We start from the raw sequence: 26,477 nt of genomic DNA on the forward strand, positions 1-26,477 counted from the left end.
TTTATTACCATACAATCATTGGGAAAGAAGAAGGGAGGGTGCAAGAGGAGGAAGAAACAAACCATTCCAGTGCTCCAGCATTCAGCATTCACATTGACCCAATGAGATGGAGCTGTTCTTCTTGTCTTGTCTCCTTTTTCTGGTAGTGGGTTGATAGCTAATTGTTCAGCCCACAGTTGCCTTTGACTGAGATGAGCAGCTATATAAATTTGATTAACTAAATAAATAGAATCCCCTGCAAACGACAGATTCACATCAAAACAGTTCAGTGCAGGTCAGAAGTACTTCCAGCAAAGGAGTTATGAACCATAACTAGCATGGCACGTGGCAGGGCCCCTCGGTCATGTGGTAAAATTACAACCATTCCTTGCCTAAAGTAACTAATGAAATGGATATTGTTCTATGATGTTCTGTGTTGGCTTCATGGGCACTCATGGGATGACCCTGGTTCAGTGCATAAAAAGACTTACAAGATTTAATGTCTGCACCAGAAATTCTGGATTCAGTAATGACCAGGTGTGGCCTTGCAGCTTGGATGCTTGGAACCGAATGGTACCACTAGGTTTAAGATATTGAAAATCAAGGAAAAAGAGACAAATACTGAGAATGGCTTTCCAGATGAAAGATATTATAGAAGACTGAGTAGGCAAAAGATTATTGCCAGCTCGAAACACTTCAAACCCATAAGACAAAGGTCTGTGTGTGGCTTTCTACTGGAGTAGAAAGTCGTATAGATAGCCAATACTAGTTGTGATGTCTCTTGAACATGAGGAGCTGAAAAGCAACAATACTTTGTTGGATTTTCATTGTGAGAACTACGGGGTTAGATGACAATGGCTTTGCCAACAATGCCTGCACCGTAATCAATATGCCTAGACATCTTGCGTTTGAGTTGGCAACTCAGCCAAGTCAAGGACCAGATTGCATGCAGATGCTCCTGAACTTTTTCTGGCACCATAAGTCTTTTTTTCCTTAAGGCTCTTCCCTCTCTCTCTCAAGCACCTTCATTAACTACAGGCTAGAGTCTTAAGAATTATAGTTACAACAATAGAAAGCAGGGGGTCGCCAGAAGTCTTATGAGCCTACAAAAGCCAGATGACTGTCACAGTAGTCAGACGGGGGTGCAAACTTTCTCAATACAACATTTGTGAAAATTCTTGTCTACCAATAAAGCTTTGTCTCAGTAAGGTTCTACCAAGACAAGAAAATATTTGTAGCTCAGGATTGAACTGTGGGGTCCTTGGCTTCCTCTGAGCTTGGTTGTTTTCTTGCAGATGTTTCATTACTCAGCTAGATAACAACATCAGTACTCGAATGTTACCTAGGTAGTTGGGTAATGAAACATCTGCCAAAAAAAAAAAAAGCTCAGAGAGCACCAAGGACCTCACAGTATCTGTTCTCCCATAGAATTGTATATTTTCTCAATCCTTTCTACTCGAAGCAAAAGCCAGGCCAATGTATCACGAAGTGTTCCTATTTTTGAATGAAAGCTTTATTGATTTATCCAAAACTGCTGGTCCATGTTTAAGGATAACCTCATTTACATTGTCATTTAATATGGGAAATGTACAATTGTTAATTATTATTCATTAAGTAGTAATACCATTGATATTATTCAACCACCCTGCATTATTTAAAATAATTGGCATTAATATCTGTACTACACTGTATATTCCTATATTTGTAGTCCTCCTTTTTTGTTTTCATGAATCTTTCAGGGTTTTTTTTTCATGAATTCCATAATAAAGTCATTTATTTTGTGCGCTTTATAAATTTGACAGATGAATAAATAAATTTGCACAATTTATGACCAGGTTAAAATGTGGAAGCATACTTATAAAATTAAGAGAAAATTAAATACTTGCAGAGGAATACTTGCAGAGGAATATTTATACAATTAATTAACTATGCATTTAGTTATTCATGGAATTATTAAGCAGCCACTATCATCTCGTGCATGCAAATCTTTCAAAGAAAAACTATACTTTACTGGGCTTGTACATGTCAAGAATGCAGTAAGATTTTAAAAGGGTGATACTTGATAATTGATACTTGAAGCATGTTGAATGCTATCTGCTACCTAACCTGGAGAAAAAATAACCAAGGGCATAGTTTTAATATACGTTTTTTTAAAATCCCCACTTTTTTAAAAAAGAAAACCATATTGTTTAACAACAGCATTGGTGTTTTTTTTAATTCATCATTCTGGCTCATTTTTCTTCCAGTTAGGTTGTACCATAGTTAGCAATCAGCATAGACACTTATCCTCACCTATTCCCTTGGGCTGAAAAACGAAGGAGCAAAGGGCTTGTTCTGAGTTCCTATTGTTTCAGGCGGCTAAAATATTTGTTTTATGGTTTCTTCTGTTGGGACAGAGCCAGCAGGGAACTTTGCAACAGAATGTCTCAATGGGCTGGTTCACTCAAGACAAGGAGTTGGAATGTGTCAATACTGAGCTTGAAACCTATTTCTCATTTTGTGAACATATTTAAGCGGATGAGCAAATGAGACTTGATCATTTACATTTAAAGTGGCTGATGGAAACACAAGAGCTTATTTCTAGCTAGCATTTCAAAATTTGGGATAATGTGAAAGAAGAAAAAGAAGGGGGAAGAGGAGTATTTTTTTTTTTTTGCTGTTTAGATTACCTGTGTGAACTAGATAAGAAATGAGCACCAGTTGAGAATATTTAGGCTTCAGAAATGAACATATATAGTAGAAAAATAAGTACCAACTAATAGACTTTATTATCTTAGGGAGGGGGAGAGGGAGGGGGAGGGAGAGAGGGGTGGGGAATGCATTATATATATTTTTACACATGATAGCATCTGAAGAAGATATGAATTTCCCGTTGATGTTACAGCCAGCTCAGCAGCAATACACAAACCCTAACTGTAAATATTGGGACTGACTAGAAGAATCAGCCCAGTGGTAATTCAACCAATGAAAAACATGTAAATCACTAAACTTTGCATTTTAAAAAGTTTGTGCTTCAATTGTGCCTCCCTCATAAGCTCACCAGAGGAACGAGGAGGTGACTTTAGCTCATCATTTCAAAGACAGCTTGATCATTACTCCCAACATGCCTGATTAGGCTAACAGAGGTGGGTTGTGTAGGGAAAAAAAAAAACCTAAGGTGTCAAGGTAACCTAGAGTTAAAATTGACTAACTATCTGGATTGCCTTTTTGTTTATTTTTGTTTATCACTCACAACAGGCTAGAAAAACTACTGTGCTCTACTTATGTGCGGAGGTGGAGCAGATAGGATAAAAGGTGGGGGGGTTCTAATCAGTGGTGGGATTCAAAAAATTTTTTACTAACGGTTTCTTAGCCAAGAGAGCCAGCATTGTCTGAAGATGCTTCCATGATCCCTTGGCCAACATGGCTATATGCCGAGGTGCTTGGGATGCTGTTACCTTCCCACCGAAGTGGTACCTATTTATAGTCTCGCTAGATGGTCAGGAGCGAGGGCAAGAAAAACATAGAATAATAAAGTTGGAAGGGATCTTGGAGGTCATCTAGTCTAACCCCCTGCTCGTGCAGGAGGCCTTGTATCATTTCAGACAAAATTTTTGCCTAGTCTCTTCTTGAAAGCCTCCGGTGATGGAACATCCAAAACTTCTGAAGGCAATCCATTCCACTGGTTGATGGTGCTTACTGTTAGGAAATTTCTCCTTAGTTCTAGGTTGCTTCTCTCCTTGATTAGTCTCCATCTATTGTTTCTCGTCTTGCCTTCAGGTTATTTGGAAAATAGTTCTACCCCCTCATTTTTCCGGCAGCCCCTCAGATATTACAACTATCATGTCACTTTTAGTCCTTCTCTTCACTAGGCTAGGGATACCCAATTCCTACAACTGCTCTTCATATGTTTTAACCTCCAGCGCCTTAATCATCTTTGTTGCTCTTTTCTGCACCTTCTTCCAGAGCCTCAACATTTTTTTTTATATTGTGGTGACCAAAAGTGTTTGGATCGTGAACCCAGACTGTCAGCTTTCCAACTGACAATCTCAGCTCGTGTAACATTTTAAAAATGGGGGAGGGGAGCAGAGAGACAGGCCTCATGTAACATTTGCCTAGATTAATTTATATATGCAGAAATAAATTCAGAAATAATTACATCTCCTTATGTAAAGGGAATTTGTAACTAGCTAACCAGTACACCTGCCACTCTTTGCTCTCCCATTTAATGTGTCATGATGAAGTGGATTTGGGCCCAACATCCATTCAAGTAAAGGATGCCTTTGAACAGAAAACTATTCCATAAAGTAGGACGTAGCCTTCGCTCACCAGTCAATAATTTCAATCATATTCTTGGCCATTACTCTCTCCTAGGGCTTCTCTCCTTTGATGGAGCCAAATGATGAACTATCTATCTGGAAGCACATGGGAATTGGAGACAACCTTGTCCTAAAATCAATTTAATGATCTACATTCTCTCTCCTTAATATACCTTCAGGTTCTGCCTCCTGATGATGATGTCTTCCTGATTTTGTTTCCCAAGGTCAGGACCTCAGGAGACCCAGTAAGAACCTTTAACCACATCCCAGTCCTGACCAACGGATTTCCCCTTCGCTTGTTTAATGGAGACAGCCTGGCCATAGGGAAATTGGGTGAGACATTATTGGCTGCCTAAGTTGTATTGAAGTCAATGGCAAAAGCTGCCCGGAGTCTCTGAGAGTGAATTGGGCGGGCATATAATTTTTCTTAAATAAATCAAATCAAATAAATATTAACAAATATAAAAAAGACAAGTCTTTAGGCTGATGGAGAACCTCATTACTTTTCAAATCAAGGTGTTGACTTAACCATAATAAATAGGGCTTCAGAAATTCAGATCAAGCACAGTAAATTTAACCAGCTGAGGACAGCTACATAGCTAAGCAAATATATAACATTCCAAATTTGTAGGCAGTCAAAGATGGACTCAGTCAAAGACCCTGAATGAAACTGAAAGTCCCCAATGCTCTTTTTTTTGGCAAATTTGTTCAGTTACTCCTCCTCAAGTTTTCCTTTGTGGGCCAAAATGGAGTCAACAAAATAAAAAAATACAGCTCTGTTTCTGAACTGTTTTCTATTATCACTTGGTCAGAAATTTGATTGAAGAATCACCTCAACTATTCCCTCATGGTGTCTGGGTAGGTTTGCACAATGCCTAAACCATGGTTTGTTTTAGTTGATTTAGTGAAGAACTCATAGTTGGGAAAGTTCACATAAACTGCAAGTCAACTATGATTTACAGACCACAATGGCTGCATCTATACTACTTTGCTTAGTTTAGCACACACGCACACAAAAAGCAAGTTTCTGAGTCCTCATAGATTTTCCTTCAGCAATTATTGCAGTTGATCCTTGTTAGTTTGCAGTTACCCTATTCTACAGTTTCAGCCAGGACATTCTAACCGATGATCCCAATAAGCAGAGGTGGTATTCAGCAGGTTCTGACCAGTTCTAGAGAACCGGTAGTGGAAATTTTGAGTAGTTTGGAGAACCAGCAAATAACACCTCTGACTGGAGATTTTACAGTATCCTTCCCCGCCACACCTACCAAGCCACACCCACAGAACTTTTCTTTCTTTATGTATACTGAGAGTATTTACACCGACAATTTCCTTGTATGTCCAATCACACTTGGCCAATAAAGTATTCTAGTAAAAACAATTGAATTCCACCACTGCCAATAAGATATTCACAGGAAATATCATGTGTCAAGGTAGTGGCTGCAACTGAATGGTTGTAACCCCCTGCCCCTTTAATGACATTGCAAGTAACACAAGGAGAAAAGGGGGCAGGGCTAGGATCATATGGTTGAGGTAGCCATTTTGATTTTTTTCACCACCCTTGAGAACACTCCTGCTATTAACTATAAACCAATGAAAATAAATCCCTTAGAATTTTTTGTGTGCTGAAGCTTTCCATGTATGTTGGAATTTTAGTTTTTGTGAGCATCAGTCAGCTTTGCTGCAGAGGGTTGTGACTACTGAAGCCATCGCAATTTCTTAATAACTTTAAAAGCTTTAGCAGCAATTGACACGTGACATTTCCAATAGCAAGCTATTGTCATAAAAGCTCCTTATCAACGAAACCATATCAGAAGATGCACTGATTTATGCTTTTTCACATTTTATATAACTGCTGTCCCTTAATAGTGCAGTGATAATTGCTTCCTTGATAAGAATTAAGAATTCATGCTGTTTAAATGGGCATTTATGTAAAAAAAAATAGATTTGAAGGAGGCAGTTTTTTCCCCACAACTTATTTGTACGTCCAGTAAGAAGCTCTAGTTAGCTGTAAATCTCTCTTCAGCATATATATGGTAAAATAGATGTTTGCAGCTATTTCAAGGACAGGAACAATATGCTGAATGCCAAAATTTTATTTCAGTCAGAAATACATTTGCATGTCGTAAACTAGATGGCCATATCACATACAATATTCAACAGCAGGTTACGTTCTTTTGCCAGTTACATACTTTATATTTTTAGATGGACGCTTTGAAAAGTCCTAAGCATACATAGACATCTAAAGAAAATAATGCACAAAGTTGCTTTTGGTCTCCCTGTCTGTTTTACATTGAATTACATTGTTGCTTGAGTTTCTAAATCGAAAAGATGTTTTTATTCACCAAACCCCAGCGAAAACAACTAAAGGTGGCAATTACTGCTAACTTTATTGGACACTTCTACAAAAGTCAATATTGTACTGGGCTCCACAATATTTTTTTATATAAAACCCATAAACCTACTACTTTTATTTTAATAGGAGGAAGGACAAAACTAGGAAGACATTTCCTGCTACCAGACAGAAAGACAAAGGCGTAGTTATCCAATTCACAGCTAGACAGATTTCAGCTACATGACTCTGCAGGAACTGGACATCACTGTGAAACGTGAGTTTCTTTTTTTCTAAAAAGTTCACCAAGAGAGTGTGAGAAATCTGTACGATGTGTGAATATACAGGTCAAATCAAGAATTCACATCTAGGCAATTGCTCTTATTTTCCCTCATCCCTACAGTTGCATCCTTTCCTTTAACTAGATTTTATTTTTGTATTGAGTGGTTAACTGTTGCCTTTGTTCCACCTGGTGTCAGTCTAAAAATATGATAATGCAATTCAAGACACTGCAGAGCTGCTCCGTTAACATTAATGCAGTAAAGATGAAGTCCCAGAGATCGCCTATGCAATGTCATTTGTGATGAACAGCCATGCACTGCATGGCACGACAGGTTGCAGAAGAAGCAAATAGGCTGGGAAAAAAATAAAGGTTCCCTTTATTCCATCATGCATTTCTGAACTATAACAAAGACCAGAGGCAGGAAGTGAACAAAAGGAAATTTCCTCTTCTCAAAATTATTTCTTTACAGCTTAGTGTTGTTTGTATCCAGGGGTGGGAGAACTATGTCCCTTTTATGACTTGTGGACTTCAACTCCCAGAATTCCTGAGCCGGCCACAAGTCATAAATGGGCCCAAGTTCCCCACCTCCGGTACACATGTGATTTGTCTGTTGATAAAAAAAAAAAATTAACTGGACAAAAAACTTAGCAATGATATAGGGTCCTTCACTGATGGGGTTACAGTCCATATCTCCAGGCATGCAGATGGAAACGCGTACATTTATTGACAAATGGAAACCCGTTATGGATTTTTTTGTGTAAAAATGAACTTGTGATTTATAGTTTTGATGATGTGATAGGATAGATTACAGAAAGAAGAGAATAATGATGTAACTTTAGAGAGAGAGAGAAGTTAAAATATAATTGTAGCTGTAACTGTTGTGAAGAAGAGTGAAAACTACGTCTTTTTATCTTTCTTTATATCTGTATTCTTTTTCTCTAGTTTTCTTCCACTTTATTTTAGCACTTTTAACTTTTATTTTTTCCTTTCCCTTTCTTCTTTTTCATTCTATTCTAGTTTGCATTAGCTCTTACTATTGTTGTTAAAACTTTCAATAAAAATATAAAAGATATGTTCATGCATGTATGTAATTCTGTTTCTCATAAATTCTGTCTCTTTGCATTGCAGGATTTAGACTTGGTGAGACCCTGAACATCCCTGGTTAAAAGGCTACTATAGAAAGGTTTTGCTAACTTCCATACCAAAACAGGTGTGTGTGTGTGTGTGTGTGTGTGTGTGTGTGTGTGTGTACTTACTCATTTCCAAATGAGTCCATTTAGTGATTTATCACTTGTCTGGCTTGATTTTTGCTCATAGATTATAATACAATATATCCTGGAAATAATAATTAAATGTAATTTTAAAAATAATTTTAAGATACATTAATATACATACAAAATGCTGGCAAAATTATTTTTAAAAAAATATTGCTAATAATGAACTTGTTTGCAAAATTGGAAAGCTGACATTCTGAAATTTTGTGGGGCCCAAAACTGTTCCTTATTTAGCTTCTGCCTAAATCCAGCACTGCTCTTAATCTGATGTCTACTTGGAAATGAAAGTTGTTTTACCCAGAGCTTGTGGGTAAACAAGTCTCTCTCCTTTTCTTAACCTCTCTGGAGGTTTTCCTATATGTATTTCTTTTCTTCCCAGCCTCTGATTGAGAGAAAAATATCCCACCACCCCCACAATGAAAGACTAAAGAAAGGGAGATGTATGTTCTGAATTAGGTTTGGGATTGTCATCGTTGAGAGCTGACCTGAAGCTTATGGGTTGTCTGGACTGAAGATCTGCTACCTAATGAAAAAAGCGGGGGATTGAGCAAAAAAGAAAAAAAGGAAAATTCCACAACTGTGAAATGATAACGTTGTTTTTGGGTCACACTCAGTGTAAGGTTATAGAAATGGCTTGAAAAAGTGCAAGCACTGTTCCCTTTTCTGGAATAGCGCTTTTTTAAAAAACAAAAACAAAAAAAACTTTTATATTCTTCAAGTGATTGAAAAGTGCTATCCTACCATCTCAACTCCCAGTTTTCTCTCCCCCCACACCCACCCATAGCTTCTTCAATATCTCTACTTCCTTGATCATCCTCAGTCTGCTGGATCACAACTACCCAAAGAGTCAAGCCTGCATCAGAGTCAAGAATAGAAGTGCAGTATAATATTAGGGGCCGGCTTGTTCTGGTTTCATTATTCATGCCCTTCAGGTTCCATTTCCAAATACAGATACAGATTAACAGAGTTGGAAGGGACCTTGTAGGTCTAGTCCAACCTTCCCTCCCCGCCACCCAAGCAGACCCTACACCATTTCTGACAGATGGCAGTCCAGTCTCTTCTTGAAAGCTTTCAGTGATGAAGCACCCATAACTTACGAAGGCAAGCTGTTCCATTGGTTGACTGATTTCTATGGCACTGGGCAGAGCTGGGTGTTCTTGTTGTTGTTGTTGTTTGTCTAGATCCATTAGGTATTTCTGGGTCCCAAATGTCTTTTATTTTTATCCTTTCCTATTTTGATAAACCCCATTGCTATCTATTTCCTGCCCACTTCCCACCTAACTGTGTAATAGGGTTGTGCAAAAGCTTCACGTTGACGGTTCAGTTATGTAATAGTAGGTCTGGACCTCTGAATCAAATTAACTTCCAAATCAGATTGACAATTTGGATCAAAAGGTCAGGATGACTTGATTTGCCTGTACGGAATGGCTTTTGAGCATGAGTGAAAATCTCCCCACACCCACCCCCTATCAATTCAGAAAATCAGGCAGACTCAATTCCTCGATTCAGTTCCAAGCCAATCAAATTAACCATTCAAATCTCAGATCAATGAATCAGATTGGAGCTGAACAGCCTACCCCAATTGAAACATCTTCATTAATCCTCAGCCTCTGAGAGTTTTGGACAAAAGGCTTCTTGGAGTCACCAACCGAAAGATCTCCTGCAGTTACTCCATTATTTACCTGCATAGCAGATTTTTCTAAATATTCTTGTAGGACAGAGAACTAAATTGGAAAAGACAGGTGACCTACCAATGTAGGACAGCCTTGCTGGACCCCTCATTATATTCTCTGCATACAGCAATGAACACCTCTTCTAAGTGCGTCTTAGCTCTACGCCTCAGAAAACCAAGCAACCATGCGGGGATAGAGCATACATCTAATGATATTCAAACACTTTGAGTGGGACATGGCCACAGGGACCTAGCCTCCACTTCACTTTTTCAGAATAAATGAAGGCAGAACAAGGAGGAATAGAGAAGAATGGGGACAGTGAACTAAGAAAACTTTTCTGGATCTTCTGTGCACCCATGACAAGTTACTCTCATTGTCTTCTTCTTCGATCTTAGGCATGGCTAATTGGCATAGGAGACATGCTGAGCCTCTCTTGCTTAAGAGAAAGAACCCCCCAAAGGGGTGGCGTTTCTTCCATCATCTGCCCAGCCTTGCTGAAATGTCGTATTTGCTGTGGTAATTGGAACCTGAGTTGAACAAAAGACAATATACTTTGATTTGTGCTGAAGCTAGGGGCTTTGGTAACAGAATTTGCACGGGATTATTGATGTTTTAGTTGTTCTTGCTGCTATTGGACAAGTCAAAAATCCCACATTATGTTTGCTCACATCTTAATCTTCTCAAACAACCAGCATTTCCAGATATCAAGACAGGCCACTTATACATTGTGTAGGATCATTTACAAGGTCTATTTTTTTCAATAAAGATGTAATAAAGAGTAGAATAATGGGTGTTTCTCCAGCCACACTGTTTAGAAGCCAGATGGCCAGTGGCTAGAGGCCTAGGTATATAGAAGCCACAGTAGGACTTTCAGTCTGTTTAATCACTTCCTTTTCCCAAGGAATCTTGGGAGTTGTTGAGGTTTTGCAGCCAGCTCACCAATCTATTCCTAGGTTACTTTGGCAGGAGTCATGATAGTTTAATTGGTATAAGATTGATGTACATTATATAGATGTGCCTTCCTCTTTTGTTTTTTGTTTTTTTAAAAAAAAGATATACAGAGGCTGATTTTGCAAGTTAAAGAAATGCAGAAACAGAATTCATTGGATCACCCAACACATTCTATAATATATGAAGGTTGCGGTCAGAAAACGGCATCCATACTGCAAGCTGCTAAATTCAGGGGGCACATAAGTCAATCACAAATCAACAATATATCGGTGTAGCAGGTCTGATAGAGCGGACTCCTCATGCAAACAAAACTATAGCCCAGAATCCCTTTCAATTCCCACCCCTCCCACCCTGTTCTGCCCCAGACAAGCCAGCAGTAGCATCAAACCTGTTAGAACTAGAAAGACAAGTGCTTGTTTGCAGATCATAATGAGCTGATTTCAAATGCAGGACTAATGTAGGCTAGTTAAATGGACCATACCGTAAGGTCTTCATCTATGTCTCTTCCCTTTGTTCTATGAACTTCCTTCCCATCCCTTGCTCTATCCCAGACATTGGCTGGCTCATAGAAGTCAATAATCCTTGACTTTTTTTTGTTAGCATGACCATACCGGTGACTCTCACTTCTTCAGAATGGCCCTCATTTCACCCTCGCCTGATTCACATCCCCCTCCCTACTCCCACCCCCTCATTTCCCCATTGGGTTTACCTTGTCCCTCTACCCAACCCTCCCGCCCTCGTTTATTCTTGATTTTTATTTTTTGTAGTTGCCAAACTGGATAGCCAGGCGGTCAGTGGCACAGCGGAAGGTAGCTGGTTGGACTTCCCAATAAGGCACAGGGTTGCCAAAAAGGCTGATTCCATGGTACGAGGCACGCTTTACCCCAAAGCCCACAGGGCAGAAATCATTAACGCCAACATGGGTAATGTTGTTGGAATGCAAATACACCACCTGGGGAAGAAGACAGAAGAACTGGTTAGAAGCAGAGGCTCAACTGGGCATACCTTCATCAACGGAGACATTTTTGCCTTGAACAAAGGGAGTCCTCGATTTACGACCACAATTGGGGTGATAACTTCTATTGCTAAGCAAGGTGGTTGTTAAGTGAGCTGTGCCTGATTTTATAACATTTTTTTGTAATGGTTATTAAGTGAATCACTGCAGATGTTAAATGAATCACATAGGCATTAAGCTTCCCCTGTTGACTTGGAAGCGAGATGGGAAGGTCACAAACGGCAATCACATGACTCCAGGACACTGAAACCATCATACATACTTGATGGCTACCAAGGACACAAATTTTGATCATGTGACCATGGGGATGCTGCAACAGTCACAAGTGTGAGGACCAGTCATAAGTAACTTTTTTTTCAGTGTCATTGTAACTTGGAACAATCGCTAAATGAATGATTGTAACTTAAGGACTCCCTGTACATCAGTTCAAATCTTAACATTTTTCAATGTAAAGACCTATCCGTATCCCAAACGTGCTTTCTTTCAAGAGGCAACTGGACTTTCTGGTTTATCTTTGAAGACATTTCAGTTCTCATCCAAGAAGCTTCTTCAGCTCTGTCTGGATAGTGAGGAATGGAAGGATTTATACTCCTTGCAGGGCAGCTGGTCATTTGCATTCTTTTAGAGAGTTGTTGAGGCCATTTGGAGGTTTCTCTGTGTCTTCAGGGTCACCTGAGTGGTGCAGATGAGTGTGGAGCCTTCTTGGAACTGCTGAAAGGGCTGTATTGTACACTGGAGATAGATGATGTCATATCCCTCCCCTCTGTTGAGAGAAGGATGTTCACTGTTGACATAGATGGCCTACTTGACCCCTCTTTCAAACCAGCGGTCCTCACTGATCAAAATGTGGACTTTGCTGTCTTCAAAGGAGTGCCTTTTGTCTCTGAAATGCAGATGGACTGCTGAATCTTGTCCTGATGGGTTTGTTCTCCTAAGTTGTGCCATGGGTTTATGAAGTGGTTGTTTGTTTCCCCAATGTACAAATCTGCACATGTCTCACTGCATTTGTAGTGCATATACCACGTTGCTCAGTTTATGTCGGGGTGTTTTATCTTTGGGGTGGACAAGCCTTGCGCGTTAGTGTATTCTTGGGTATAAAGTATGTGTGTATGTTGAGTTGACTGAAGAATGTGAATGTATTGACCCGGATAACTGAGAATCTCCATAGAGACCTATCTGTATGCTAAAACTGGATCCAGTGTTCAAGTTTCTCATTTAGATACACTTGGTGACCCATGAGTAACACCTGATGAAATCCCTGAAGCAGTGGTGGGATTCAATTCATTTTACTACCGGTTCTGTGGGCTTGGCTTGGTGGGCTTGGCAGGGGAAGGATACTGAAAAATCTCCAGTCGGAGCTGGTATTTGCCAGTTCTCCAAACTACTCAAAATTTCTGCTACCAGTTCTCCAGAACTGGTCAGAACCTGCTGAATACCACCTCTGTTGTAAAGCCTAAGAAATTAAGGTAAGATTAAGATTTTGAGGAAACAGACAGGTCTACTTTTTAAAGCCTTGCCTCTCCCCATAATTAGAAGATGGGAAATAACTGGGAAATAACATTTCTGCATGTGGTAAGAACAGAAACAGCATAAGCAAGAAGGAACGTATGTATATTTTCCTCAGATCACACTCATCTTGTTTTATTGTTGAATTTGAGATAACTTGAAGCTAATAAGATGGCTGGAAATACCGCATGGAATCTCTCATTTCTTGGGGTAGAAACTCTTTTGTAAGCCATCTTATAAATTAAAAGAAAATCTCAGCTCAGCTTATTTATTACCTAAAGCACTAGCCTATTGGAGCAGCCAATAGCCATATTGGTTGGGAATGATGGGTGCTATAGTCCAAATACAGCTGGAATGCACCATGCTAGGAAAAGCTGTTTCAGACATTGTTTACTTTACCAACAATGGTTTTAGGAAGCCAAAATGAAGAACAACCCCCCCCACCCCCGAATCCCAGTTAAATCATTGGGTCCTTTTGTATACCTATTTAACAAAGCTTGTTTTAGCAACAATTGGAATTTGTTGGAAATGTGATGGGGTTTGGTTTTGGGGGGAGGACAAAGGGAGGGAGATTCAATTGACACAGGTTGCCATAGGAATGTTGAGTGTCTAAAGATTATGAATTCATGTAATGGTTTTACAGCAACCAAAATAAGCTCTATTGATTTCAACACAGTGTCCTTCCCAGGACATAACAATTTCCAGCTTTGCTGTTATTTGTATTGTTAACTGAGTTTTGTAAATTGTACAATATCTATTTTTCCTAGCAGGATAACTATATCTAAAACTCTCAGGTCTGTAACCTTTACCTGGACAAAATGGTGCATCATAGGGCAAAAGCCTTTTGAATCAAGCAACCTCAAATGGACTAACTTACAGAATGCATCAAAAATCTGGGACCCATGACTCCTGTGGAATTGAAATTTGGCAAATTTTGTACAACATTTTATGATAAACATTATCATAAAGCATGTTATGACTATACAAAATGTCATAAAACATTTCTTGTGCTGAACTCCTGGTGTTTGACTGCATTATACAGTTCAACACTATACAGTTCAACACTATACAGTTCAACATTCAAGATAGATACATCTCTGAATATCTTCCTGAATTTTTAAGAACTTTTCAAGTACATTAAAAGCTCAGCCATTGTTGAAGGCACTGAAGGATCTAGTAAGGATCTTTGAAAAGATAACTGAAAGCATCATGGGTTATCTAGTACAGGGGTCCCCAACCACCGGGCCCCGGACTGGTACCGGTCCGTGGAACATTTCCTACCAGGCCGCTGGTTTGCTGGGCGCTGCCATCTTGTTTCAATGAGAAAGTGCTTCCAGGTGAGCTTTTCCGGTTGGAAAGTGGCGTTTGGGTCCTGAAGGAATCCTCGCGCCTTAGTTTCATCGAAGGGGGGGGCGGCTTCAAACGAAACTAAGGCGCAAGGATTCTTTCAGCACCCAAGGCAAGGCAAGCCGAGCAAATGTCCCGAAGCCGTCCTGAAGCCCATTGACAAAGGTACAAAGGAGGAGTTGAAGGTGGCGGGGAGAAGCGGGTAATGGCTGGCTGGCCGGTCGCTCGGCTCGCCTTGCCTTGTCATGCGTGCTGATGCCGGTACCGGGCCGCGGATCATTTTGTGATGCCGGTACCGGGCCGTGGCACAAAAAAGGTTGGGGGCCACTGATCTAGTACATTCTAAACAAACAACCAAGATTATTGCAATAGCACAAGATACTCATGAAACTACAGGATACGGATAACTATATTGTTTTTAATGCACCACAGTGAATTTGCAAAATCAGTTTGCTGGGTTCCAGAATCATAGTTTTGGATTTGCAGTGCAACACAGCCAGATTCAGTATGGAAAAGGACATGAAAGAGTTTGGAACTGAAAAGGCAATCTGTGGATTGGTAAAGGACGGCAATGTTCTCTATAGGTATTTCAAAACAGAATGAAGAAGACAGAGAGTTCTGGATGTTTGGGGGTCATGTCAACCCAATGAATTTTCTACAGTTGCCCATTGTTGAAGCTCGATGTATGATCTCCTAGACTTCATGCCCTCCCTGAAACTTGGAGATCATAGAATCATAGAGCTGGAAAGGACCCGGGAAGTTTTCTAGTCCAACCCCCTGCCCAAGGCAGGAGTCCTTACTCCATCCCAAAACAAATGGTTGCCTAATCTTTTCTTGAAAATTTCCAATGATGGAGCATCCACAGCTTCAGGAGGCAAGCCATTCCACTGGCTACTTGTTCTTACTGTCAGTAAACTTCTCTTTAGTTCCAGGTTGGATCTTCCTCTGACGATCTTCCATCCATTGTTTCTTGTCCTTCCCTCAGGTGCTTTGGAGAATAAACTGAACCCTCTTCCCTGTGACCACCCTTCAAGTATTGGAAGATGGCTATCATGTCATCTCTTCATTAGGCTACATATACCTAGTTCCCTTAGCCCAGAGGTCTCCAAACTTGGAACTTTAAGACTTGTGGACTTCAACTTGTGGAGTTGAAGTCCAGAAGTCTTAAAGTTGCCGAGTTTGGGGACTCCTACCGTAGCCATTCATCATATAGCTAGCTTCTAGACCCCTTATCATGCTTGTTGCTCATCTGTCTGACTCTTTCTAGGATCTCAGCATCTTTTTGTAAGCAGTATTCCAAGCATGGCCTTGCTAGTACTATATAGAGCGGCACTATCACTTCTCCTTATCCTGACGCCAGCCCTGTGTTGATGTAGCCTAGGATTGCGATTGGCTTTTTGGGCAGCTACAGCACCCTGTTGGCTCATATTGAAGTGGAACACCTAGATCCCTCTCACAGGGGTTGAGCCAGGTACTGTCTATTTTGTACCTGTGCATTTGTTTTTTTTTCCCCTGCCTAAGTGCAGGGCCTCACTTTTCTCGCCACAGAACTGCATCTTATTAGATACCTGCAGAAACTTGAGGTCAGGCAATCCTGGGGGGACTCTTGAGAGTTTGTTGTTGTCCAAGTGCAACTCGCGTAGGATAGGCAAGAAAGCAAGGCTGCCATTCTCAATCATGCGAATATTGTTGTGTCCAAGGCCCAGTCTATGAGGAGAGAAAGGGGATACAAAAGAAATGGAGATTTAGTGTGATGCCAACTTGTGTACTTTACAGCGCAGGAGAAGATCAGCCCTCACTTCCTTACATTCACTCTGCCAGTTTTTCCTTGCCTCTCCCTACCCCAAAGTTCTTTCTCAAATTACTGGAAGTCTCGAACTGCAGAGGTGGGGAAGAGCCACAAAACGGGAGAGTAAAGACTTTTCTAACTTTTCCTTCCCTCAGCTATGAAATCTTGGTTGCGGTTGGCCTGCCTTGATTGCAAAAATTTGCATGGAATTCTGATGATGGGAAGTTACAAATGGTGACCCAGGATAGTGCAACTGTCATAAATGCATGCCAGTTGCCAAGCATCCGAATTTTGATCACCTGACCAGGGGGAGGCTGCAGCATTCGTAAGTAGGAAAACTAGCCATAAGCCACTGTTGTTTCAGTGCCGTTGTAACTTTGAATGGTCACTCAATGAATGACTGTAAGTTGAGGACTACCTGTATACACTAAAGCACTCTAATTATTCCCCTAATAAACTTTTGGGGAAGGAAATACTAAGAGACAAACTCAAAATCAATCAAATAGTTTCTGTAACTGAGTTAGAGTTGAAGCTTGGGCTTCGCAGCCCCAACCTAGCATCTTCACCCCTTCGCCACTTTGGCTCCTACTTGTTTAGGGTTTTGTGTGAACTCAGTCCATTTCCACCTTATAAACAGCATAAAGTTTGTAGACAGGAGCAAGTCCCTTTGATAAGGCCCACACCCTATCGGCTCTCCCTCTGGGCCAAGGGAATGTAAAATATGATTACAGATTACAGATTTCTGGTTGCTTGTTTTAAAGCTTACCCATCAAAGATGTATCTGTCTATATTACAGGTTCCAAATCAAAATTCAGGCAATATATTTAAATGTTACAGATGACAGATGAAGATGGTGATGAATGAGAAAACAAAGACCAATCAGTCTGGGCCTAGGGCATTTGGGTACAGACATTTCAACTTCCAAATGAAGCAGAAAGCAAATGTATGATTACGCTGCCATCTTCTGTCTGATTCTCTCATTCCTTCATGCAGCAAGCAGATGTCTTGGTGCACCATACCAGCTGCAGCTAAGGATTAGATAAGTGTACCAGTAGGGAAAAGGTGAGAAGGAAATGCAGAAGGATTTTGGGCTGCTAATTGAGTGTAAGATCTAAAAGTCCACATTTCTAGAGTCCGGATGGCGATGCTAGTTGGAGCCTATTTAAGCAGAAGTGAACGCAACAGAAGGTTCCTTTTTTTTTGCTGTGCCACAATATTTGTACTGGCTTGGGAATGCAAGCTGGGAATTCTGGAGGTTGAAGTCCACACATCCTAAAGCTGCTGAAAAACAGTGCTATACCACCACCTCAGAATACACATGGGGGTTGGGAGAGTTGCGTGTCTAAAAGCTGCGCTCCAGAGGTATTAGTGCTCTATGTGCAAGTTTTTGTGAAATAAGGCCAGCTTTAAGATAAGTGACACCCCCCCCCTTCCTGCATGGAAAGACTGCGGAACTTCCTGGGTATGGCTTCAACTTGGAACTTCTGCATCCAAAATATTGACAAATATTAGGAGCTAGTCCCCAAAGTGGAGCAGTGTGGCAAAAGCAGGTGATAAATCATGCCCCTGTGTTTTTTCTCATAATTGTGTTTTATTCAAGGCTAGGACCGCCCCCTGCAGAAAAATGTTTGGGCTTCCAACGGGCACTGGGTTTGATCTTATGGGGCAATAACACCTTTGGGTGGTGATTCAATATGGTGAGCAACCCAGAGGGAAAAATGAAATACTTTTTCTAGCACTGCAATCAAAATGCTGAGCTGCTATTAAATTAAAAAAAAAACACCTCAGAATATTCTTTCCTCTCCTTTCATTGCATGCAAATCAGCCCAAAACCAAGGCATAAAAATCAAAAGGGGAGGGATTCAATCCTGAATCAAGGACCTTAATCCTTTGGGCTTTGTCTGATTTTTATACAATAGAAGTGATGAAAGGAATGGCCTCTTGGGAGGCAGGGAAAGCAAATTCTTATAAAAGGCTTTCCTAATCAAGTTTGCTTCTTTCAGATCAAAATGCTTCATGGGAAGGCATTAAGAACACCCATTTAAAAAATTGCTGACAAATATAGCTCTTTTCCCCCTCTAGTGGCCAAAATATATATTCAACTTTAAAAGGCCAGGCCATATTTAGACCTAGGTTAAATATGTATGTGAAGCTTATACAGAGTGTATACTAAAAACTCCCTCCTATTTCCGCCCCCCACATCCTTCTCAGATGAAGCACCGACCTTATTGTATCTATGTTACATTATTTAGAATAACATTAGCTCTCCAAATATAAATTTGTGAGTTGGGGGAGTGGGGTGGGTTAAAATTCAAAAGCCTCACTTGACAACGTAATATGTCTGTATTCCCAAGAGCTATTCTACTTTAGTTATTAAGTCATTTCCTCCATCTGATTAACAGAAAACAATTGAAAATGTGGACCACTGGATTTTTGCCCAGTTCATTTTCCGGGCCTGTCTTCTCGGTCTGCCTACAAACGGTTTAATTCTTTGAAATTAAAATCTATAATAAAATAGGGTGAAAAACAAATATTTTATCATTCTGTGACTTGAGGTTGTGCGTTCAAGTTGTTTATCACATTCACACAGCCACCATCCTTGTCCGTTGATTGTTTTAGACGTGTTTCTTTGGTTAGTGATATAGAGACCACTCAATAACTTAAGCGGCTTGGTGATGGCTGTTTTAAGTCATTCATGACGGGGGGGAGGGGGGGAGAAAGGAACCAGCTGGCACAATTGCACATGGTCACACTTAATTATACACCATACTGAGCACGCTGTGGCTCTATGTCTCTGCTGCGTATTTCTACCTCCCATTTCATGCTTGGAATACCTTCTGCTAGTCTGAACTGTGGAAGATTTCTTAGGATGACCTCATCCAGGCGCAGTTCTTCTCTAACTTGGAGGAGCAAGGTCATGAACAGCATCTCGACTAATCACTGAGCATGGAAGAAAATGCTTTCACCTACAGCCTGGGGGCGGTGCGGGGGGGGGGGTGGCAGTAGAAATTTCTCAGGAGCTTGTTGCTAGGGAGACCACAGCTGAGCTGGGTGGATATTTTAAACCCCCAGACATTTTAACATTTTAGCCAGTTAAAGATTCCAAAGGAGTGCTTTTGTGGCTGGCAAGCACACACGCACACACACACACACACACACACCCAAAAAAGGGAAACTGAGAGGGAGGCACTCCAGACCTCCCTGACACTGGTAGGAGAAGATTGATGTTACAGCTTGTAGGTTTAGAAACAGAGAAGTGGAATGAAGTCTTTCCTACCCAGGGAGGTTTCTCCTTGGTTTTAACCGAACTGATCTCCTCTCCTCTCCCTTCCCCTTCTTCTCCTTTCTTATTTGGTGAAACTTTTTAAAGAAATGTACCTCCTAAGTGCTGAAGCAGAATTTATTGCTCGACTTTAGGGAGTGCACGCCAGGAACAAGGGAGGGAATCTTTTGGACACTGGCTGGTGAAATGCTCTGTTTTTGTTTTTGGAATACATTTGTTTTCTCTTCGCAGTTACTGTTTGCTACTTAATAGATATCCGTGCTTTAAACACATGTTTCTTGACGATCTAAAATCCTGTTTTAGCTATAATTTGTAGAAGGTTTAATTAGGCAGATAGAGAAAGTTTTTTTTTTTTTTTTTTTATCAGGGCAATTGCTCCAGTTTTACCTTTCAGCCCCAATCCAGGAGCCTTCGCAGGCAGTTGCTTTCGCGATAAACTATTTTTGTGTTGAATTTACAAAGAAATAAAGGGCAACTAGTATAGATCTGTTTCAAGTTATTTAACGCTCATCAGCTAGCCATACCCTTCTGAGATTCAAACCCAGGCTACTTGCATATTAGGTAGATATATATTAACCTCTAAGCCATGGGATCTCCTCACTTTGTTGACTATAGCAGGGGAAAGATTAAGTGTTTTTTATAGGAGGATAGAAGTTGACTTTGGTCCCATACTTGGCACCTGGGCAGATTGCCTTCATCATAGAGGGGGGCCTTCTAGGTAGAAACCTCCAAGGTAGAATCATTCTGTCAGCTACCAAGTTATGAAAGAGATAAAGCAACTTTGCTTATATATGCACAAAGATTAAAACTTGATGGACCTCCTCCCTTGGCCCTTCTAACTCCATATATGGCATCACAACTTTTGTGGACAACATGAAATGATTCCCTGCAAAAACCTTGGAATTACAAGGTCATAGGAAAAGGAAATGCAGAAAAGGTTCAAGGCCAGAGTTACATCATGCTAAGAATTGCATCTCTAGGGAAACTAAAAGTCGTATCAAAAGTTTCATGAGGTAGACCAGTAAAAAAAAAAGACCTTCCTTCCATTTTTAAAAAAATAGCCCTTACTATGTATTAACTCTGAACATGTTCCCTATTTTCTCAACATATTTTTGCCAACTGATAAAACAGATTTTCCTTCCACTATTGTATTCTCCCCTTTCTTCTTCTTCTTCTTCTTCTTCTTCTTCTTCTTCTTCTTCTTCTTCTTCTTCTTCTTCTTCTTCTTCTTCTTCTTCTTCTTCTTCTTCTTCTTCTTCTTCTTCTTCTTCTTCTTCTTCTTCTTCTTCTTCTTCTCCTCTAACTTTGAAGCGGGAACTGCTTTGGCTTCCTTGCTTAGAATGAGGAGCTGTGGACAGACTTGAGGTAGGATAATTTCCTTTTTTTAAAAAAATACTCAAGTTTATTTTCATTTCTGACCTGTATGTTGCGAAGGCTGAAATCAATTGCCTTGTATCTCATTCATACCCTAATTGGTGGCTCTCCAGATGTTGCGACTCATAAAAACTGCAGATAGTGTCACCAATAGTGACAGAAATTGCTCTGTAACTTCTGGAGATTAGTGACTTTCCTACTTTTGCCCCAAATTTCTTCTGTGCAGTCCTGGCAAACTCTTCACAAATGACTCTCCTATTGACACTACCTGTAGATTTTGGAGTAGCGGATCAGGTCCTCTAATTCAATTGCTTGGATCTTGTTGTGGTCCAGATGTAGCTCAGTTAAGGTTTCGGGGAGGTCTGGTTGGAAGAGAAGAGTAGGATAATATTAGCTTTTCTAAAATCCACAGCATTCTACGGTGCTTCAAAACAGGTAAAGCAACAATAAAAAGAGAGGAGCTATATTTACCCTATGCACTAACAATGGTTAGCCAACTTTTATAGTTCCCTGGCTTAACTCAATGGCTTGAGTTCATGTACAGGATTGAATCATCATTAACCAAATAACCTTGTTTTGTTGAATGAACCCTGCCATGAATGTTTTGAACTGAAAATGATGCTGCAAACGAAGTAAAATGGGATATAGCAATACAAGTAGCCCTTGACTTACAACAGTTCATTTAATGACTGTTCAAAGTTACAACGGCACTGAAAAAAGGGACTCGTGAGCATTTTTCACAGTTACAACCTTTGCAGCATCCCCGTGATCATGGGATCAAAATTCAGATCAGGGGTGGGATTCAACCGGTGCTACTACTGGTTCGGTGAAAGTGCGTTTTGCGTGTGACAGCATTTGCAAAAATACATCAGTTGTGCTGCCCGGACAGCTGACAAGCGCTGTGCGTGGGTGCACAGTGTTTGAAAAGCCTCTTTTTTTCCTGCTTTTTCAGAAATGCAAAGCAGCTGAGGTTGAAAAAGCAGGAAATAAAGGACAGGTAAGATCCCGGGTGCGTGGGCGAGCCAAAGAGCAGCAAACACAGAACCAGTGTCAGCTGCTCTTGGGAGCTACCAGTTGTATAGAACCAGTCCAAACCAGTAGCATCCCACCCCTGATTCAGATGCTTGGCAACTGGTTCATACTTATGACTGTTGCAGTAACCCAGAGTCACGTGGTCCCTTTTTGCGACCATTTGACAAGCAAGATCAATGGGGATGTCAGATCCATTTAAACAACCATGTTGCTAACTTATCAACTGCCCTGATTCATTTAACAACTATGGCAAGGAAGGTTGTAACATACATTTAACAAATGTCTCACTTAACAAGAGAAATTTTGGGCTCAATTGTAGTCGTAAGTCAAGAGCTACCTGTAATGCATTCTGAAATGCTCTAAGGCCACAACATTGGTACTGCTCTACAGAAAAGGATTCCATTTCTATTCAGTATTTATTAAAAAGTTATAATCCCAGTGGAAAGAAGCAGAGTCTGGAAGGAGATGGAATTACCCATAAACTTCATCAGGACGTTGCTACTATGCCATTCAATGTGTCACCTCCACTACTTAGGATGGCTAATCAATACCTCATCATAGTCATAGTGTGATTCCCTAGAAATTGCCAGGAGCTATGCTTCTCCGTTGTCTAACATTAAACACTTCCCATCCCACATGATCTGAAATGGGGGAACTCAGAAAAAAAAATCCTTGCAGGAAAAGGAAAGATGGATTTTGGGCAAAGAAATCATTCTTTTGAATCAATTCTGGGCAGGGGAAGAATAGGGGAAAATAAAGAACTCTGTGTCTTTATTTTTTAAAATAGGGTCTCCTTCCTGAATCACTGTTGTGTTTCTGAATTCAGCTGGTACCTCTCAGTATTCTTTGAAAAGGCAAAAGGTAGTTCCACACTACCTCTAAGATTAAAAGCTCAGAGAAGCCATAACCCTGAATTTTATTAAGAGGTAGATATGGAGAAGAAGAGAGACTATGGAAAAGATATCACCTTTGGGTACACCAGTGAGCTTTGCTTCTGAGATCCTGAGGTAGTTCAATTTTAGGCCATCAAAGGCACCGGGTTCAAATCCACTGTTCTCCAGAGGGTTCCCACCCATCTCTGCAAAAATAAATAGTTTCATATTAGAACAACGGTGTTTAGCTTTATCAGATCCAGATTCAATCAAGCCCTCTTCCACAACTTATGACATATCTTAAAATAATTTATTGATGGGTCATTCTTCTTCTCTCTCTAAGACAGCCAAGTACGAGAAGAAAGAATGCAAAGGGTTACAAGCATGATGAGACAGGTAGTGCACATCGTGATCAAACCTTAGGAGCCAAAAGTACAATCTGTTTTTGTTTGATTATGGATTACTTAAGGCCCATTTCCTCCCACCATCTTCCAACTCAGCTCCAAATTACCCTTTCTTGAACCCATTTTTTTTCCTCTTGGAAGAAGCAAATTGTACTTTGCTTGCCTGAAACACACAGTTCCACCCTCAAAGCTTATGGAAAAGCAATTAAATCTTCATTAAATGCAATGGTGATGTTAACAGAATAAGATATGTATATTTGATTCTACGCTTTGAATCAATCTGAATCATTTGCATTTTTAAACAAATTTATCGGTGAAGCAATTTGGGCATTTTTCTCCAAGTGGTCTTGCAGCTGTAATAAAGGCAGGGTCCTCAGATGCATTTAACTATGATACAATTATTATTATTATTATTTGATAAATGGCATTTCCCCTCTTGTCCCGCTGATATTGCCATCATTTTGCACCCTGGCCCATCAATTCCACTAAGGATAATTTTAAGACCGGGAAGTCTTAAACTGTCCTTAGCAGAATTGATTTCAAAGTAGTGTTTCCCTTGTTATTCTGATTCTGTCCAATACAGGCTCATGTTGTATATCATCCATTGCAATTCACCACTCTTAACACTGGAGTCAAAGTCAGGTCACTAGTAGTGAGAATGAGCACAGTTGGGTACTTCTGGTTCATATTGGATTTCCCCCTCTCTTCAAGTCCCCCGTCTCCTTTTTCTGCCACCATGTGGCTAATGTGTTCCCAAAAGAACAGGACAGAGTTGTTTCATTTATCACTGCAAAGAAAACTACAGGGACATGTCCTTCCTGTTAACTATGGTTGATCCTGATCTACAGGGGAGACCATATTACTTTTGAAAGCAAATATGATGTGGGAGTTACATTGGGAATTAGAGATTCCCAGGACAGAAATGTCAATTATGTCAAAAGCTTCAAAAACTGAGAAGCACAAAGCAAAAATGTTTCAAAATCATTCTGAAGAAGCTTCATGGATGAGAAGCAAAATGTTTTCAAGCAAAAAAAAAAATCAAGAAAATCCAATTGCCTTTTGAAAAGCATCTTTGGGATAACCATGACCTGGATGACTGAGAATCTCCGTAGAAACAAGGGGAAAGGGAGAAATACTGGAATTAAGGCATTGATATTGATAAGAATTGGTGCCTATTTCCTATTTCAACTGTTTAAGGTCTCTTCATCCCAGTATATAAAGGTACTACACCAGCTGTGCTGTGTCAGATATCTAGCTAGATGTCAGAGTTCCAAGTAATGCACCCATATAAATTAGAACTCCAAGGCAGGCAAATTCCTCAAAGAATAGTTTGATTGAGTTTATCATATTGGGACAACTAGTGAAAGCCAACTCTAAAAGTTCCCGTGGCTTTCACCTAATTAAAAGTATCCTCTCCCTGCCCCCAAGTCACTGGTCACGCTGTCCAATCCAGGAGCTGGCTGGTTACTTCACTCCTCTGGCCAGCCACCTGTGTGAATGTCCTTGAGTTCCCACAAGAAAGTTCTACTGTTTTTGGCTACAAACCCCATCTAACTATTTCCCCCATCCCTCTAGTGCAGGGGTGTCCAACCTTGGCAACTTTAAGACTTGTGGACTTCAACTCTCAGAATTCCTCAGCTGGCTGAGGAATTCTGAGAGTTGAAGTCCACAAGTCTTAAAGTTGCCAAGGTTGGACACCCCTGCTCTAGTGTGTGGCAACCCTGAAGCCTCCAAGATGGCCTCAGCTATGATCAGTTCAGAGCTGACACTAGCTTCACCTGATTTGGGGCCCTGGAGTCTGATGCTCGTAGAGAATGTAGAGACCATGGCTGCGTAGGTAGTTCGGCAGATTTGCCCTATAGGGATATAACGTTCATCTAGTATTGTTTTAAGACAGGGGTGTCAAACTCACATTGTCACAGTGGTGTCACGTGACATATCAGGACTTTTCCCCTCTTCGCTACACCAGGTATGGGCATGGCTAGCAGGTGATGCATGCGGCCCATAGGCCAGGAGTTTGACAGCCCTCTTCTAAGAACTCTATTGTTATAGTCTTGCTGGATTCATGCAAGGCTGCAATGGTGGTACACTCTCCCAGGAAATGCTAAGTGACTCACTTCCCTTTGTGACTCTTATTTGTTGTTGTTGTTTTTTAAAAAATCCTGTAATTCTCCACAAGCATCAGATTCCAGGGCCCCAAATCAGGTGAAGTAACTCATACACCTGAAGCAAGGGTAGACAAAGTAGACCTCTCAATGCCTAAGAGACCCCTGATGTCACACCTAACTTGTTCCTGCTGCTGTGCTGAGATTGACAGATGTCTTCCCTACCTGTTGACAAGAGTGCTGAAGGGTTTGATGAAACTGCAGGTGTGTATTTAGGGCCACATCCTTTGGAGCAGATTTTGAGTTGATGCAGTCAATGCAGGATAGGGATTAGCAATGGAGGTGGGAACATACATTTACTGGTGGTGCAGTTTTCTGCCAGCTTAAGGGTGAGTAGTTAGCAAATAAACTCAGTCACAGGGAAAGGCCCTAAAAATCTTGATGGGATTTTTAGAGAGATAATGAATATTGTTGATTACGGCATCGTATTTTAAATGAGTCAAATTTGGGGGATGGGAGAGAACTCCTCAGCTTAACATATTCTAAAATCTTAGAAGTTTCCCAAAGCTGATCCAGGCATATATAAGTCCTTTCACAAGCCAGCAAATTAATTTTGGGAATATATTTTCTAACGGAAATGCTCAACTTTTGTTGGATTATACTTGAATCAATTCTTAAACATTCTTAATGAACACAGTTAAGAAGGAAAGTATATGCAGATTCCCTTACTTCTTTTGCTCATGCTTTGTTCCTAAGTAACTAAATAAGACAGAAATGAACCCTCTCAAACTTCATGTGAAGCCAAATTTATTCCTTCCAAATAGCTGCCTTGCAAATTTAGAGTTCTTTGTTAAGGTGGGGAAAAAAAATAGATTTTTGGGCCCTCTGTTATTGATTTTTTTAATTTGCTCATATGTTCCCATGAACAATGGAAAAGGACCTCTATGCAAATTTAGCCAA

The 26,477-nt window shown here is 40.4% G+C and overlaps 1 protein-coding gene across 1 annotated transcript in view; it reads right to left on the reverse strand.

Annotated features, from left to right (window-relative positions):
- Positions 1-6,358: 6,358 nt before the first annotated feature.
- The window catches only part of BGN (biglycan), a 64,736-nt gene continuing 44,617 nt past the window's right edge, over positions 6,359-26,477 (reverse strand). Inside the window, exons 5-8 of the mRNA XM_026711272.2 lie at positions 23,104-23,214; positions 21,373-21,466; positions 16,227-16,365; positions 6,359-11,742 (exon numbers count right to left, since the gene is read on the reverse strand). Of these exons, the coding sequence (XP_026567057.1) occupies positions 11,545-11,742; positions 16,227-16,365; positions 21,373-21,466; positions 23,104-23,214 (542 nt within the window). The 3' untranslated portion in view covers positions 6,359-11,544. The remainder of the gene's footprint in view (positions 11,743-16,226; positions 16,366-21,372; positions 21,467-23,103; positions 23,215-26,477) is intronic.

The sequence above is a fragment of the Pseudonaja textilis genome, chromosome 2 (assembly GCF_049901715.1).
Source record: "Pseudonaja textilis isolate UNSWEBS1 chromosome 2, rPseTex1.2, whole genome shotgun sequence".
In the NCBI taxonomy this organism is placed as follows: Eukaryota; Metazoa; Chordata; class Lepidosauria; order Squamata; family Elapidae; genus Pseudonaja; species Pseudonaja textilis.